This window comes from Penaeus vannamei, chromosome 30, assembly GCF_042767895.1.
Source record: "Penaeus vannamei isolate JL-2024 chromosome 30, ASM4276789v1, whole genome shotgun sequence".
Lineage (NCBI taxonomy): Eukaryota > Metazoa > Arthropoda > Malacostraca > Decapoda > Penaeidae > Penaeus > Penaeus vannamei.
Window position 1 is genome coordinate 25,419,493 of NC_091578.1, and position 15,000 is coordinate 25,434,492.

Genomic DNA, 15,000 nt, shown 5'->3' on the forward strand with positions numbered 1-15,000 from the left:
TTTGTATTTTACATTACATTGTATATTACATTGTTCGTTGATCATTGTTCATTTAACTAAGAAAAATTACATGAAAATGAGAAAGTTTACAATTAACTAAGAATGAATTGCCAGAAACATTGTAAGGGATTTAATACATTATATTTACAAACCACACACCATGAATACAGTAAAGAACAGGTTAAATATACGTCTTGCCTTTAACCTTTCCTAAGAGCATAGAAGCTTTTATTCCTTAGGAACTATGAACAGGTAATGAATTATTACAGAGAGGAGGGCATTATAGACTGAGAGTGATCGGCTGGATTCTCTTTGAGATTGATTGTCATATCCTTGAGTGGTTAATGTTTAATCCCTAGCACCATTGAGTTAGTCTTTTTTTTTTTTTTTTTTTTTGTGTGTGTGTGTGTGTGTTTTTGTTTTTTCATAAATTATCATGCCATTGAAGGAAGGAAAGATATGTTTGAGAATTTTTAATGATTAATTTAAGTATGATATGCAGTTCAGTAAGACACATTTTTATGAAATAAAGAATAAAATACTTGACATTTTTCTTAAAAGTAAAGAGCAGTTTATTTCATAGTGTGCAAGATTCAGCTTGAACCTGAATCTGATAGTCTTCTTTGGACTAACATAGCAACTACAAATGAAAGAAAATGTAAAACTAGCAAACATAGTTAAAAGATAAACACTAGTATCGGAGAAAATATGCAAAAATTGGTACACACCTGCTATAAAACCATTTTGCTAAAGCATAAGCTGTAAGAGCTGGGTGTAGTGAGTAGTTTCATCTCCTGTATTTGGCATAAGGTGCTCCCTCGCGTGCTTGGGATGTAGTAAAGCGGTGTTTGAGGATGTATGAAGTTGAATGGGAGTTTCTGTGCAGTCCTCCATGGGCATGGAGTGTCAAGTGAAGACTGAGAGCTTTGCTGTGTGGTGTGTCACAGGGTAATGGGGAGGACCTCAGCAGCGGCAGTTCCCACTCCGCTCTTCACATGACGTTGGATGAGCTGCGGCAAGTCAACCGCTACGCAGAGAGTACCAAGAGCCTTTCCTACCTGCCACAGGTCAGCGGGATGGGAGTCCTTCTCCCTCAGAAGATATACATATATAAGCACACCATACTACTACTTTTTTTTATTAGTTCATGCAAGGTCATAAGGTTGCACTGGTTTTGAGATACATTATTGGGAGTCTTGTCACTACTTTTTTCATACTTTGTGAGATATGAATGAAAGCCCCCAGCAGTATTGAAGATTAGCTTTATTAGTCAGATTGAATATGCCATATTGACCCATTTTGTTTCATTTGTAGAAGAAAAAAGAGATTATAATTTACTGATTACAAAGGATTGCAAAAATGAACCGTCATGTTAAGTGTTAGTAATTTTAGAAGTAGCATGAATATATGTCTCTTTAATTGATAGGAATAGAAACTTTTTTTTTAAAGTAAATTGTATTTTGTATATTAGAAGAGGGTATCTTGTACAATTATCAATTTGATTTGTTTGTTTGATTGCCTAGTTCAATAGTAGATCTGAATATGAATTAGTCCACTGCAACAGCACCATTGAAACTGGCAAATGCCTGTTCTATTATGTGAAAGATATTTAGTCAGTAGACACAGTATATATTTGTTTTAGGGTTATTTTATTCATGTTCATCTTTTCAAATTGAAATACATGACTGACTTCAGGAATTTATATAGAGTTGAGAGTACTGTAAAGGTATTGAGACCAGCAGCATTATTATGACAGCCTTTGTCACTTATCTCTCATTACAAGGTAAATATAAGAATTTGTATTAAGATTTCATTATTGTTATTATTATTATTTATATTTTGTATGCCAATTTAGATAGTTCTGAAGATATAAACTTCATTGATACTGTGGATATACAAATATAGACTGGACATTTTTAGAGCCTTATAATACTGGTAAGCCTTAAGAACAATTGAATCTACACTGGCTACATACCATTGCTCAAGAGAACATTCATATAGCATGTTGATTTTCTACTTACAAGACTCAGGAGGTGATTTTGAGCACTGACGATAATTTTCCATCAAAGGTACAATGTTACATTTGTTCTAATTATGCTCTTGTGACGTGTAGGTGATTTTTCTCTACACATGGCAAATAATCCAGGTTCATTTTGTCTTTTGTCAAGCAAGTGTTTTATCCAAACATTCAGAAAAAAAAGAAAAAATGACAGAGTCAACTAGTGGTTATATAAGACTTGAGTGTGCGGGTATGAGAGGGTCTTTTCCTTCTTGTCTGTCTGTTGTAGTTATGTTGAATTTACCAGCTACTAATACCAATCTGCTTTGCATGCCCCAAATATTTTCTTCAATTTTTTTAGTGCAGTTTAGACCTTTTAACAGACTTATGATGCGCTATCTTATGTATTTAAGCATGCATGTTAGTATTTATGTAAATATGTTATTTTTTTTTACTCTAAATTTTTTTTCTACTCTTGCCTGTTGATGCATACCGGTACATTCCACAAAGATTTTTCTCAAGTATATGTTTTCTGGAGAATTGCATTTCCAGCATCAAAGTTAAGAATTGGGGGTCGGGAATAATACCCATTCATGTTTGGTATTATACCTCATATATAGATAGGTAAACAGATTAGGAATTTACCTTTGTGTTGATGAGATGTTAGTGTTGTGTATTTGTGTCACTGCCTTTGAAGAATGCTTTCATAGACTTTAAAATTGCCATTACTCTTTACTAATCCATGTCCAATTTAAAAACGTTTCCAGTACTCAGGCTGAGTTTACAGAACCAGGTATTGCTCATCAAGCTACTTCAGGCTACAGATATAAAGCCAAAACATGCTGAAATATTACTACTTCCCAAATGCATTGAAACTTAGTGACATAGTTTGTTTATTGTCACTTACAAGAGATGTTTTTCAGGAGGCAGAGTGATGTCACAGAATGATGCATTGGATATGGTTATGCTCTCTATAGTATGACTGGTGATGGTATTTATAAAATGCAAATTGTGTAACAAAATGCAGATGAGAAAATTTGTGAAAATTTGGAATTGAGTAGGAATAGTAATAAGCTAAAGGAACAAATAGTTGAAACAACTCAAGATTAGTGATAGTGGAAGTAAAAGAGTCTGCTGGCAAGAATACCAAGTGGGATTATTGCTACTTGTGTGTCTGCTTGAAAAAGTCATTTTAAACTTGAAACATTTCAGACTTTTTGCTTCCTGTATTATTTTTAGTGTTTATGAGGAATTGGTCTCACTTTTCATAAGGGAACCAAGATTTAAACAGTCTTTCTCTCTACAATTATCAGGTAGTCAGTATACAAAATTTATAGAAAATTGGTCTTCTGTGCAAACTGTGTTGAACATACATTACAATTTGAAATTTCAACAAATGATACAGATTACAAAAGAAATACAATGTTTCATTATACCCTTTGGAAGCAAACAGATTTATGTAAAATTTCTACACATATACTTACACAAATATATGTAAGAATACAGGTTACATCATCTAGATGTAGAGAGTTAAGTATCTGAATCCTTTATATATTTAAGTATCTTTATATTAAGTATGAAGAATTACCTACTGCATTTCTAAGGCAGTGACAAGAATACAGAAGCACTGAGCAACTCTTACATCAGAGGTGAATGACGTATGCACAAGCAGTAGGTATTAAGAATTCAGTCAGTGATTTTTAAGCATGTCTTTATAAGTAGCTATAGAAATGAAAATGGTTCTTCTTTGTGACTGAAAAAAGAAGAAATTTTGGTTTTATTATTGTTATGGCAATGGGTTCAGGAGAATACCAGAGGAAAAGTGGGTCTGAATATTTATTTATTTATTTATATTTATTTTATCTTTTCCCTGATATATAGTAATAGAATACTTGATATATGATTAATACTTCAATGAATGGTTGAAGAAATACTGGATGAATTATATTTAGGTGGAATGCTCATTGGAACAGTTTAATGGAATAAAAAAAAATATATATATATATTCAATCAAGTCATATTGAAATATTGAATATGTCATACTGGATACTAATTTCTATTGTAGTTAATTTCAAACTTTATGAAAAAGGGGGAAAAAATCTCATGTATAAAATCCTATTTCTCAATCAACACCAGAATTACTTGTAAAACCAGCTAGCCAGTGCATATTATTTTAACCTCTTGTTATGTGCAATCCACCAGGTACACGAGAGACAGACAGAACGAATGCGCACAAGAAGCGAGTGGTTCCTGTCACACTCCCCACATGGAACTCCTCTCACACCAGTGGATGTAGAGTGTCAGCCTCATGCAGTTTATATTCTCCGATCTGGCTCAATCAATCGGCCTCCCTCAGGTGTGGACTTGATTTCTGAATTGTCCGGGCTGACAAGGCTAAAAGTATTTTAAACTTTGAAGGTCTTATGGTTATCGTTGTGTGTGCTTGCATGTGTATATTGGTATGTGCATGTTGGTTTGTGCCTTTGAGTATGAGTGTTCATGAGTGTGTATTTGAGTGAAGGTATAATTGGATATATTTATGGATCCTCTGTGTTTGTTGGTTAACCATTTTTCATCTCAAACTGACAAAATTTTTGGGAGTGAATTGGATAGGAGTATAACTTGTTTATTGTTAGATTTTCAGTAGTAGAAAAGTTTGATATTTAATTTCCATAACCTTTCAAGCAATTTTTCAACATTTCCGCAATTACAAACTTTATTGAATTGTATACATCAACTTTGACTTGTCAGATATTGTTGGTACATTATGATGTATGATGTTTCATGTGTTCGAAGTTTAAGTAATAGTAATATACGCCCTATTTCTGCACCAGGTGGAGGCAGCAGTGAAAACGTGGGAAGCTCAGTGAGACGGACCTCAAGCAAGGACAAGGATAGGAAATTGGTCCGACGATCCTCGAGCAAAAAGGACAAGGAAAACGGTCAGAAAGGTTCAAGGGGAAGGTCGTCAAGCGCAGACGTGAAGACCCCTCCGCACGCGGGAGACTATATGTCGAGCCCACGCAGGAGAGCAACTCCGCCTGTACCTGACCCTTCCCCTTCCCTCACAGACCATGACTGCACAGAGACTGATGTCCAGAGAGTGCATGTCTCCCTCACATATAAGCCGAGGATATGAGGCCAAGAAAAGGACGGGGTGGAAAAGGGGCTCATCATTCAAGTAAGGTGTCACCATCCACCAGATCGTCTTGATTGCGAAAGCCAAGGGGAAGTCATTGATGGAGAGGTGGTGGATAATGGTTTTCACTTGCTTGACACATCCATAGGCACTGCCATGATATCATCACCTTCTGGAGAGGAAGTGGAGGCATCTGCTGCTTTTTGTCATCTGTACCACTGGTTGACTCAGGATAAGGGGGCAGCTGTTGAAACTATCTTCATGTGAATCCAAGACTTATGAATGTACTCAGTTGTATGTGCAAGCAGTGAATAATTAAAAATTATATTCAACCAAGGATCAAAATATGTTAAAATCGTCCTTCATCCAGTATTGTCTGACAGTTTGTGAGTTCTGGCCACATTTGCCCTCCTACTGCCATGGGACTTGTGTAGCATTAAGTTTTTGATGACCAAGGCTCTTGAGTTAAGATGTTGGTGTGCGTCCAAAGTACAAATGAGCTTGAGGTTCCCAGGTCATGACATGGACTGGTTGTGATACAGAGAAACACATTGTTGGATCTTGCTAGTCATGCCACCGCCAAAGAATTGTAGCACAGATTGCAGTGGTTCCAGTCCTGCTTTGATAGCATCTACCATTCACAAAATAATTTTCAAGTACAAGTGACCAAGGCTTTAACTGCTGGTACCACCTTTCACATGTGATTCGGCTGTCTCATGTTACAGCAACCTCAAGTCCACAAGCAGACATGACCTTAGCCAACAGAATGACGTGCCTGGCTGTTGTATTGCTCTTTTGACTCCAGTCCTTGAGAAGGGACTCTGTATGTGTACCTGTCTAGATACTTCTTGCTTCTCAATGTGCGGGCATCCACTGGGAAGCAGCACATTCCATTGTACATGTCACAAAATTTGGACCTCATGTCTGATCTGCTGGCACAAGAGCTAGCCTAAAGTGTGAGGTTGAAAACCAAAGTGAACTGGAAAAAGCAAAAACAAAATAATATAATTCTAAAAATAATGATAATAAAAATAAGAAAGAGCCAAAGTTAATTGAATTGTCCATACACATGCTGTTGACTGGGTCAGTGTATGCAAACATTCCGTCTGAATCTGGAGATTAGGTAGAGGATATGTTTCCTGTGCATATAAACTGTGTATCCAAGATTTGCCACCTCCTCTGCACATGTCCAGTCTTTTACCAATGTGTGCTCATTTAGTCATTTCTGATAAAGACTGTCAATCTAAATAATGACTAAGTAGAACCTGAGTGGATAAGTTTCCTTGATCATGGTATTGCTTGAAGATATGAAAGTTAACAAGTGTCTCTGTTTGCTGTTGATTATTATAAAAATAAAATAAAAAAGATGTATACAGTAAATTGTGTGTGCAGCAGCAGCAGCTCCTCCCGGGGATATGTAGCGGAGGTGGTGGTGAAAAGTGATGTATGTGTCAAGGTATGATCCAGTGGAGGGACCCTAGATATCAGTATCACTGCAAGGCTCAAGAAATACTCTCTTCTAGGCCTGCCACACCTCACTAGGCAGGATGCCCAAATGTGCACGTTTTTCACTGGAGTAAAATTTAAACTGCAACGGCTGTCCACCCCTGTTTTCTGATGCGAGCCTCCACACTGCCAGCATGGTGAATGTGTAGGGTTTATAATTTTTTCAGAAACATTTTTATTATTGGAAATGCATAGGGGACCTATCAACTTTGATAAACACTGCCATTAGCAACACCCCAGGGACAAAGAAACGTCGTTTAGTGAATGTAGGATGACCACTTAGTAAGAACTGATAATCAATACTGCCCAGAAATTGGTGATGGCTGGCAGGCCACTTAAGTGAAAAAGAATAAAAAGTAAATATAAATTATTAAAAAATCACCTAAAAAAACACACAAAAATATCCATTAAAAAATCTTAAAAAACAGACCGGGCAAGTAAGGGGCGACAAGCCAAACGTCTAAGGTGTCAGCAGCATGCACAGCAGCCGGTCACCTCACACAAGTGACATCCATGTGTTCCTACCTCTTCCTTTGCTGCTGGGACACGATGACCATTGGCAAGTGTACTCCAGGTTAATGGTTTTACTCTGTCTGCAATCTTGTGTATGCTTTGTACTGCTATTAGTATATTAAGTCCCTTTGTGGGGATACTGTTCATTGAGAATTATATAAATGAATTAAATTTTAAAAATTTTAATTGGATCAACCTGTCAAAAAGAAATTAGAATTTCATTACGCCATAGTGCGTATGATATGGGTGGGGAATCATTAAAAAGTTCATAGGATGAAATTTACGTACTGTATCTTTTTTCCACCTCTGGTCTCCTAACCTGTGATTTCAGTCGTACACACTTTTAACATGTTGCATGTTTATCAACACTGTATTAGTAGTAAGCTTATTTGTAGAGTTTTGTATGTGGGTGATGTGGTGGGCATGTGAGTAGTGGGTTATATTAAGAGGTTGGTGCCATGCTTCCAGGGCTGCATAAATACATGCTTGTCAAGTTATGCAAACATTGGCCAAGGAGCACATTGTACTAGTGCAAAGAAAACCATGCCTGTAACCTCCCAGTGAGTTCATAGTTGTAATCTCAACTTCAGACACATTGACAGGAATGTCCTTGGTAAGGATGTATGTTGCCCCCTGTTTGCCATGGCCGGGCACCGTCGACTGGGGGTCCTCCATCGGGCTCAGGGAGGCCTCACACTTGACCCGACTCCCAAACCACCCTCGGCAGCAACCCTTACTCACACTGTCGTCTACATACCCTTTCTCCCACCATTTTGTATCTTGTACTCATAGTTTTGCATTTTTAATTGTATGTACACTTGATTCTGTAATGAATATGCTTTTTTAAATTATTGGTGACCTTGAATAAATGAAAAGTTTCTCCTACATATCTCAATTACCTTTTGTCTGTGTAAAAGTTTGTAATATTATATCTTTTATCTATTTTATTGGGTGCTAAACAGATAGATTTGGATTTTGTTTTTCTAATTATATTGAATTAATGAATAGCTATTCAGATTATCCATAGTTGTTGACTTTACAATCAGAAACATTTTTAATTACCTATTTATATGACATTTTCATGCTACACAAAGTGTAGTATGTGGTGATTTTTTATCATGCTGTGCAAGAGAGAAACTTATTATTGCACTGTGGAGAGCAAAATTACCCTTTTTTATCCCACTCTATGGTGTAAATGAATTATTTTATTATTCATTTATAAGTTTGAATCAGGGTTTTGCATTATCTGGAAGAAAAAGAACTATACCCTACACTCCATGGCATGGAACTTATACAAAATAAAAAATGGTTTGCATCAACAATTAGAAGGCAACAGGAAGCAGATCAGGTAAAAATAAGGTTTGGTAAGTTATGGAAATAAAACACTGAATAATTACTATTTATATTATTTACACTTTATCATAATGCCTTATAATGAAATGCCACCTGTGTTTCTCAAAATATATTTTAAATAAGAAATGTAATAAAAAAAAATTACTGTACATATCTAGCCACAGATGAATATATGATCATGGGATATAACAGGTAATTTTTGTGCTATCCATAACTACTTAAACATATGAAAAGGACTTTGGCCTTAAGAATAAGGCTTAGGTCTGTTAAAGTTTAAGAGCAAGAAAAAATTTTGCTTCAGTGTAACAAAAGATTGCAACTGAGGTTCAAAACATATGTGCAAAATACATATCTTGTGAAACTAAAATATTAGAATGAACAAAAATAATGATACAGGATAAGTATTCACTTGAACAAGGTTCATTCTCCCCACTTACTACTTAGTGTAGCTATTGTATGGACCACTGGCTTGACTTGCACATCTGAAGCAAATTCTAATATGAGTTGAATGTATTTATTTTAGAGACGAGAACTGAAGTAAAAAGAAACACACACACACACACTCACACTCACACTCACACTCACACTCACACTCACACTCACACTCACACTCACACACTCTCTTACCCTTTTAAGCCCTTACCCCTCGTGGGCCACTGGGTTAGACCATTAATCCCCTTTAATTTTCAGGCTCACCATGGCCAGTAATGAAGATTCCTTAACCTTGATAGAGGCATTAAGGCTTGCCCCTTCACCAAATAGCCAATCTGAATTAGATTCTGATGGTTTTCCAACCCCTGCCCCTCCTTAGCCCATGGCTTCGACCACTGATGATGATACCCCCTCTTTGACACTTACGAACAACTCTAACCATTCTGAAACACCCACCCAGGTTATTACTCAACCCCTGGAAAATACCTTTTCCTCATCCCCTACATTCTCCTCTTCATCCCCTGCTGCACAACCCTCTTCAATGTCAACCCCCTCTTCCCTTATTACTACTCTTCATCCTTATTGTCCTCCCCCCAGCAGAACTACTCCACTTCATACCACCCCATCTTCCTCTCGCCCTTGTCCTTCTACTACCTGTACCTCTGCAATTCTTCTGGGTACTCTATTTGGCCCAGTCAAGTGGGATCGATTCTTTGTGATTCCCCCCACAACCTCCTATTCTGAGAATACCCTTCTCTTTCAGCAGTGCCTCCAGAAACAAGTAGGCAAGGTTACCTTTCGTAGTCGCTCTGATTGTTCATGCCTTGTCACGGTTACATTTGAAGCTCAAGCTCATGCACTATCTGCCCTAACTGAGCTTACTGGCAAACCCAATCCTGCCAAACCTCACCCAACTCTTAATATTTGTACTGGAACTGTTTCTATTCCCCCAAATGCTTGTCCCATGTATAACAAGGACTGGTCAGACTGTGAAAATGACCTACTTTCCTGCCTTGATGAATATGATGCAGTGGCAGTACAGTGTTACACGCTTCCTCCCAACGTAAATCTCACATCAATATTGCCAAGATTAACTTCCATAGACAAGACCTCCCTCATGAGGTTTATATTGGTGAATTGTCTTACCATTTCTGACAATATCAACCCATTCCTCATCAATGTCAAAATTGTTGGCGTTTTGGCCACCCAGCCAAACATTGTTGCTCCACAGCCCACTGCCCTCTATGTGCCCAACCTGGTCATGACCATTCAAATTGCCCTGCTCAGTTATGTACATGTGCCAAATGTGGAGACTCCCATAATGTGTTTTATAGGAGCTGCCCTGCCTATAAGTTTGAATGTGAGGTAGCAGTCCTCAGATTTAAACTAGGCCTTACTCTACGTGAGGCCAGACAGGAAGCACGACGACGAGGTTTTTCTCTCTCAACTTATTCCAAAACAGTCCTATGCTCTGCTCCCCTCACCATCTACACAAGATATTTTTGCATCTCCCCAGGTATCTTTTCCCTATACCCCAAAACCTATGTCCTATGTCTACTCACTCTATCCACCAGTCAAATCCATTTTCTATCTTAAATCCAGATACTCCAGTCTCTACCCATTCCCAGATATCTACCCCTCTTCCTCACTTTAGTTGTCATACCAGACAAGCTAAATGTTTCACTTGACACTTTCCTTCACCTTCCTTTTCATCTGTTCCTCAGATATCCATCTCCTCTTCGCCTCCTTATAAGAGAACCTTTGTTTCTCAGTCCTCTATACCAAATTCCCCTCCAGAAACCCTTGAAGACATCCAAAACTTCCAAAAGATGACCCAAGGAACACTCCGCTCCTTCATCCCCCCTCAATATCTCTGTTCCTACTCCTGCTACATTAAAAGTATTTCATCATCATCATCATGGGGGCTGACGCCGACGGGGGCGCATAGCATAGTATTGCATAGTATTTGCAGATATTCATTCTCCTCCTTCCCAAGTTCCCTCCACCCCCCTTCCTCCCACACCCTCCCAACATACCCCACTATGTCTACCACTTAAATGCTAACACGAATCCTCTGTATCACAACAGTGTCCTTCTCGGGACCCCTCCTCTCCAAGCATTTTTCCTAGCGCTTCAGCACCTTCCCCAGTCTCCCTTTCTCAACCCCTGGATTCTTCTCCTACTTCTCCAATTTCCACCTCTGTTTTCTTTGATCAGTGTCCCAACTCCTTCCCCAGTCACAGATACACTGCAATTTACTCAGTTGCTCTACCCCATTATATTCCCCCAACCCCTTCCCAAAATACCTCATTCTCTCAACCACCGAAACCACCCATACCACCCAAACCACATCTCCCCCCAAATGATGAAGATTGATGATAATGATTGATTGATGATGATGATGGTGGTGATGATGATTGATGATGATGATTGATGATAATGATTGATTGATGGTGGTGATGATTGATGATGATAATGATTGATTAATGATTGATGATGAGCAATGATGAGTGATGATGAATCATCATCATTGCTAATTAATGGTGATGGTGATCATGATAATTAACGATGATAATGTTAACGATAAAGACAATACTACTGATGGTCATGATAACAATAATAATAATAATATAAACAAAGCACGATAATCCCCGTAGTACAACAACATTCTCCCTGTGCACGATGTCGCCGTATCGAACGTTCCTTGGCGACCGCAATGTTTACAAACAACGGCATACCGCTGTGAGAGAAAAAGGTAATTTTAAGCCATAAACTTCTTTGACTTTGGTTGAAGATTAACGAGAAATCAGACAAGGGGCTATTCTGATAAGCAAGTTTATAGAATTCAACATGTACCTGTTTAATTAAGGGAAATGCTATAGTAAGGATGTGAATTTCGTAATTGAAGTGAACATCCAAGTATTTGAAAGCTGTGATGAGGTCAGTTTTAATTGTTTAATAGTTCCATAAAGCAGATTAGCTTGAATATTATGTGAATTTTAAATAATAGGTAATTTTCTATCTTAGCTCTGCTGCTCCTACATCAACGATTTTGGTATCATTGGATTCCTATTACTGTCCACAATGCAAATATATAGTTCTTATTGCGCGGAAACACCCCGTTAGTGAAAACTTGGCCCCAATATCAGGGGAGGACATGAAAGGTTCCTGGGAAAATGCAGGGTTAAAAAGCACTAATAATATAACCCACAATGAAAATAACAATGTTAATTCACAGTACTTTAATTGCAGGGGGCTGCCGCCCCCCAACCGAGGAAATGAAGCATCCACTACATGTGCATGGGAGATTAGAGCGCACACGAACTAGATGTGGAGCCGATAACCTATTATATAACCAAGGAATTTTATGGCGCTCAATCTGATTGATAGATGCCACAGGCTCGCAGGCTTTTCCCCGACGAAGGAGGCCGTGGCAGAAGCACATCGGCTGGTGGCGACCTCAAGCATAAAGATTGTCTTTGAGTAGGTGCACCCTCCACATTCAGCCATCGCTGTTGTACAGTACCTGTTTTGAACACGTATCTTATTACTTCCAGAAGAATGGAAATTATACAGTATTATTTTGGTTATGCACATGGATCTCGTGGTTCCAGAAGACGTTCTTATACAATAGATTGCGACATAGTCACTTCAGTAACTATATGGGATAATAACTGCCATCTGTTGGCAGTCTTAATTATGTACATTTATCATTCCACTCCATCATCCGAGGCTACTGGTGTAACCTCAAGAGCTGCGTAAAACCCGCTGAGGAGAGCAGGCCACCACCGCTCTACTGTTCATTGTATATTGTATACCTTGTATGCTGCTTCAGTGGGAAAGTTACAATACCTTTATAATTGTGTAACACTCTATCCTGCCATGAATATGTGGTGGATGCTTTGTTTTCTTGGTGGGGATTGGGGGGTGACAGCTCCCCCAGTGGGGGGTCGCAGGGGGTGCAGTCCCATTCAATGGAAAGTAATGTGAATTATCATTGGTATTTTCATTGTGGGTTATATTATTAGTGTATTTAACCCTGCATTTCCCTTGGAACGTTTCATGCCCTCCCCTGCTATTGGGGCCAAGTTTGTTGCTATTGGGTGGTTTCCACGCAATAAAACCTACATATTTGCATTGTATAGAGTGAGAGGAATTCAACGATACCAAAATCGGCGATGTCCAATTGGCGGACGTAATATAAAAAATTTCCTAATTTTACAGTATCTAAAACTATGTCAATTGTCCATGTATTCCAAATACCTCTGGAATGTAGTAGTATTTGAATTCTGTCATTTAAACATTGAGGAAACTCCGTCAGTGGAAGGACTCGTAGAGATGAGGAAAAGGCCAATGTTATGTTTACAGTAGCCATATCCTATTTCTTGTGGTTGGCCGTATAGTGTAGGTGGCTACACGTACTACTGGTCAGGCCGCAGAGATGGTCATCATCTCCAGTAGACTCCAGCACTCGGTAATAGAGGTTACTCCAGTCGATGAGTGTATAATGGTAATGAGACTGAAGCTAGCATTTGGCTTCATGTTTCTTATTGCTGTGTACGCTTCTATCAATGTTTGTAAACTTCACGTGAAAGAGATGTTCTACGCCAAACTAGCATCTGTGTCTGACAGGTGTTCACGGTGTGATATTCTTCTGGGCGACTTCAGTTTGGTATTTGGCTGTGATCGAGCTGGCTATGAGATGTCTGTTGGTCCCCATGGTTCTGGACCTGATACCGGTAGGGACTTTGCTAGGTCCCAGAAATTGAGGATTTCTGGCTCCTGGTACCAGTGCCCAGACCCACATCGATGGACTTGGTACAGCCAATGTGGGTAATGCAGCCAAGGAGATCGACCACATACTCGTTAGCACTTGTTGGAGGATCCTCCATGGTACTGACCATAGATAGGTTGTGGCTACCCTCCGGATCCACTTCAAAACTCTCCAGCAGTCCAATGATCACCCCAGGGTGTTTCACTTGGACAGGCTGAAGGAGTGGGAGTGTGCCCGGGTTTGCTGAAGCAGTCTCTGGTCATTTCGCAGTGCTCAACAATCTGACGGACCCTGTACTTCTGTGGGACACCTTCAAGAGCAAAACGCTTGATGCAGCTCAAGTAATGATCGGTGAACGCCCGAGAGCAAGGCAGAATTTCATCTCGCAGGAGACTCTGGATACCACAGATGCTTGTCGTGTGGCTTGCCTGACAGGGGATTGGGATCTGCACTGTTCTCAGGTGCACAGAACTCGGTCACTGTTAAGAAGGGACAAGGAACAGTTTATTAGGGGTCTTGTAGAGGAGGTAGAAGGCTATTTCTTAGTAAATGACCTTTGTCGTGCATAACAACCCCTGAGAAAGCTGAACTCCAAGCCCTCTTCTAGGTGACAGCGGTTTGCTTAGTAAGTGGCCAGATCGTCTCAAATCCTGTTGCAGTGCGGGAGCGTTGGGCTGAGTATTTTGAGCAGCTATACCAGGTTGACCCACTAACATTTAACTTGGATGTGGGTAGTGCCATGATTCCGTTGCCAGACCCACCCATCAGTGAGGATCCACCCTCCCTATTTGAAGTTAGGGGGGCAATCTCCAAGCTGAAGAGTGGCAAAGCAGCGGGTATTTGTGGCATCCCAGCTGAACTGTTAAAGGCTGGTGGGGAACCCATGGCGCGTGAGTTGCATGCTGTCCTGGCTGCCATCTGATGGTCCGGTACCATTCCCCCAGACTTATTGAGGAGTGCGGTCATCCCTCTCTGGAAGGGGAAGGGGGACCGATGGGACTGCAGCAATCACCAAAGCATCACACTGCTCAGTATACCAGGCAAGGCTCTTGCCCACATCCTTCTGAGACATATACTGAAGCATCAGAGGCTGGAGTGATCTGGATTCACTCCTGGTAAGTCTACAATTGGCCATATCCTTGCGCTTCAAGTCATTGTAGAGTGCCGTTGTGAGTTCGGGCGTGGGCTGCTTGCAGCCTACATCGACTTCAAGAAGGCATTCGATGCGATGCATCAGGAATCAGTCAGGGAGATCCTGAGACTGAGAGGAATTCCAACAAGGAT

At 39.6% G+C, this 15,000-nt stretch overlaps 2 protein-coding genes across 30 annotated transcripts in view; both read left to right on the top strand.

The window, feature by feature from the left end:
* RhoGAP71E (Rho GTPase activating protein at 71E) overlaps nt 1–8,039 on the top strand; it is a 101,804-nt gene extending 93,765 nt beyond the window's left edge. For 16 of the 26 annotated variants that reach the window (XM_070143217.1, XM_070143230.1, XM_070143222.1 and 13 more), the window contains 3 exons: nt 948–1,067; nt 4,202–4,355; nt 4,834–8,039. In XM_070143217.1, coding sequence (XP_069999318.1) covers nt 948–1,067; nt 4,202–4,355; nt 4,834–5,138 — 579 coding nt within the window. In that variant the 3' untranslated portion in view covers nt 5,139–8,039. The remainder of the gene's footprint in view (nt 1–947; nt 1,068–4,201; nt 4,356–4,833) is intronic. The other 10 variants (XM_070143228.1, XM_070143229.1, XM_070143234.1 and 7 more) reach the window with 1 other exon arrangement.
* Nucleotides 8,040–11,608: 3,569 nt separating this feature from the next.
* The window catches only part of LOC113810985 (transmembrane protein 138), a 12,559-nt gene continuing 9,167 nt past the window's right edge, over nt 11,609–15,000 (top strand). For 2 of the 4 annotated variants that reach the window (XM_070143241.1, XM_027362674.2), the window contains exon 1: nt 11,650–11,697. Coding sequence is in view for 1 of the 4 variants with exons in the window: in XM_027362665.2 (XP_027218466.2) it covers nt 11,625–11,697 (73 nt within the window). In the remaining 3 variants the exon portion in view is untranslated. Of the gene's footprint in view, nt 11,698–11,734; nt 11,883–15,000 lie in introns of those variants that run through there. The other 2 variants (XM_027362665.2, XM_070143242.1) reach the window with 2 other exon arrangements.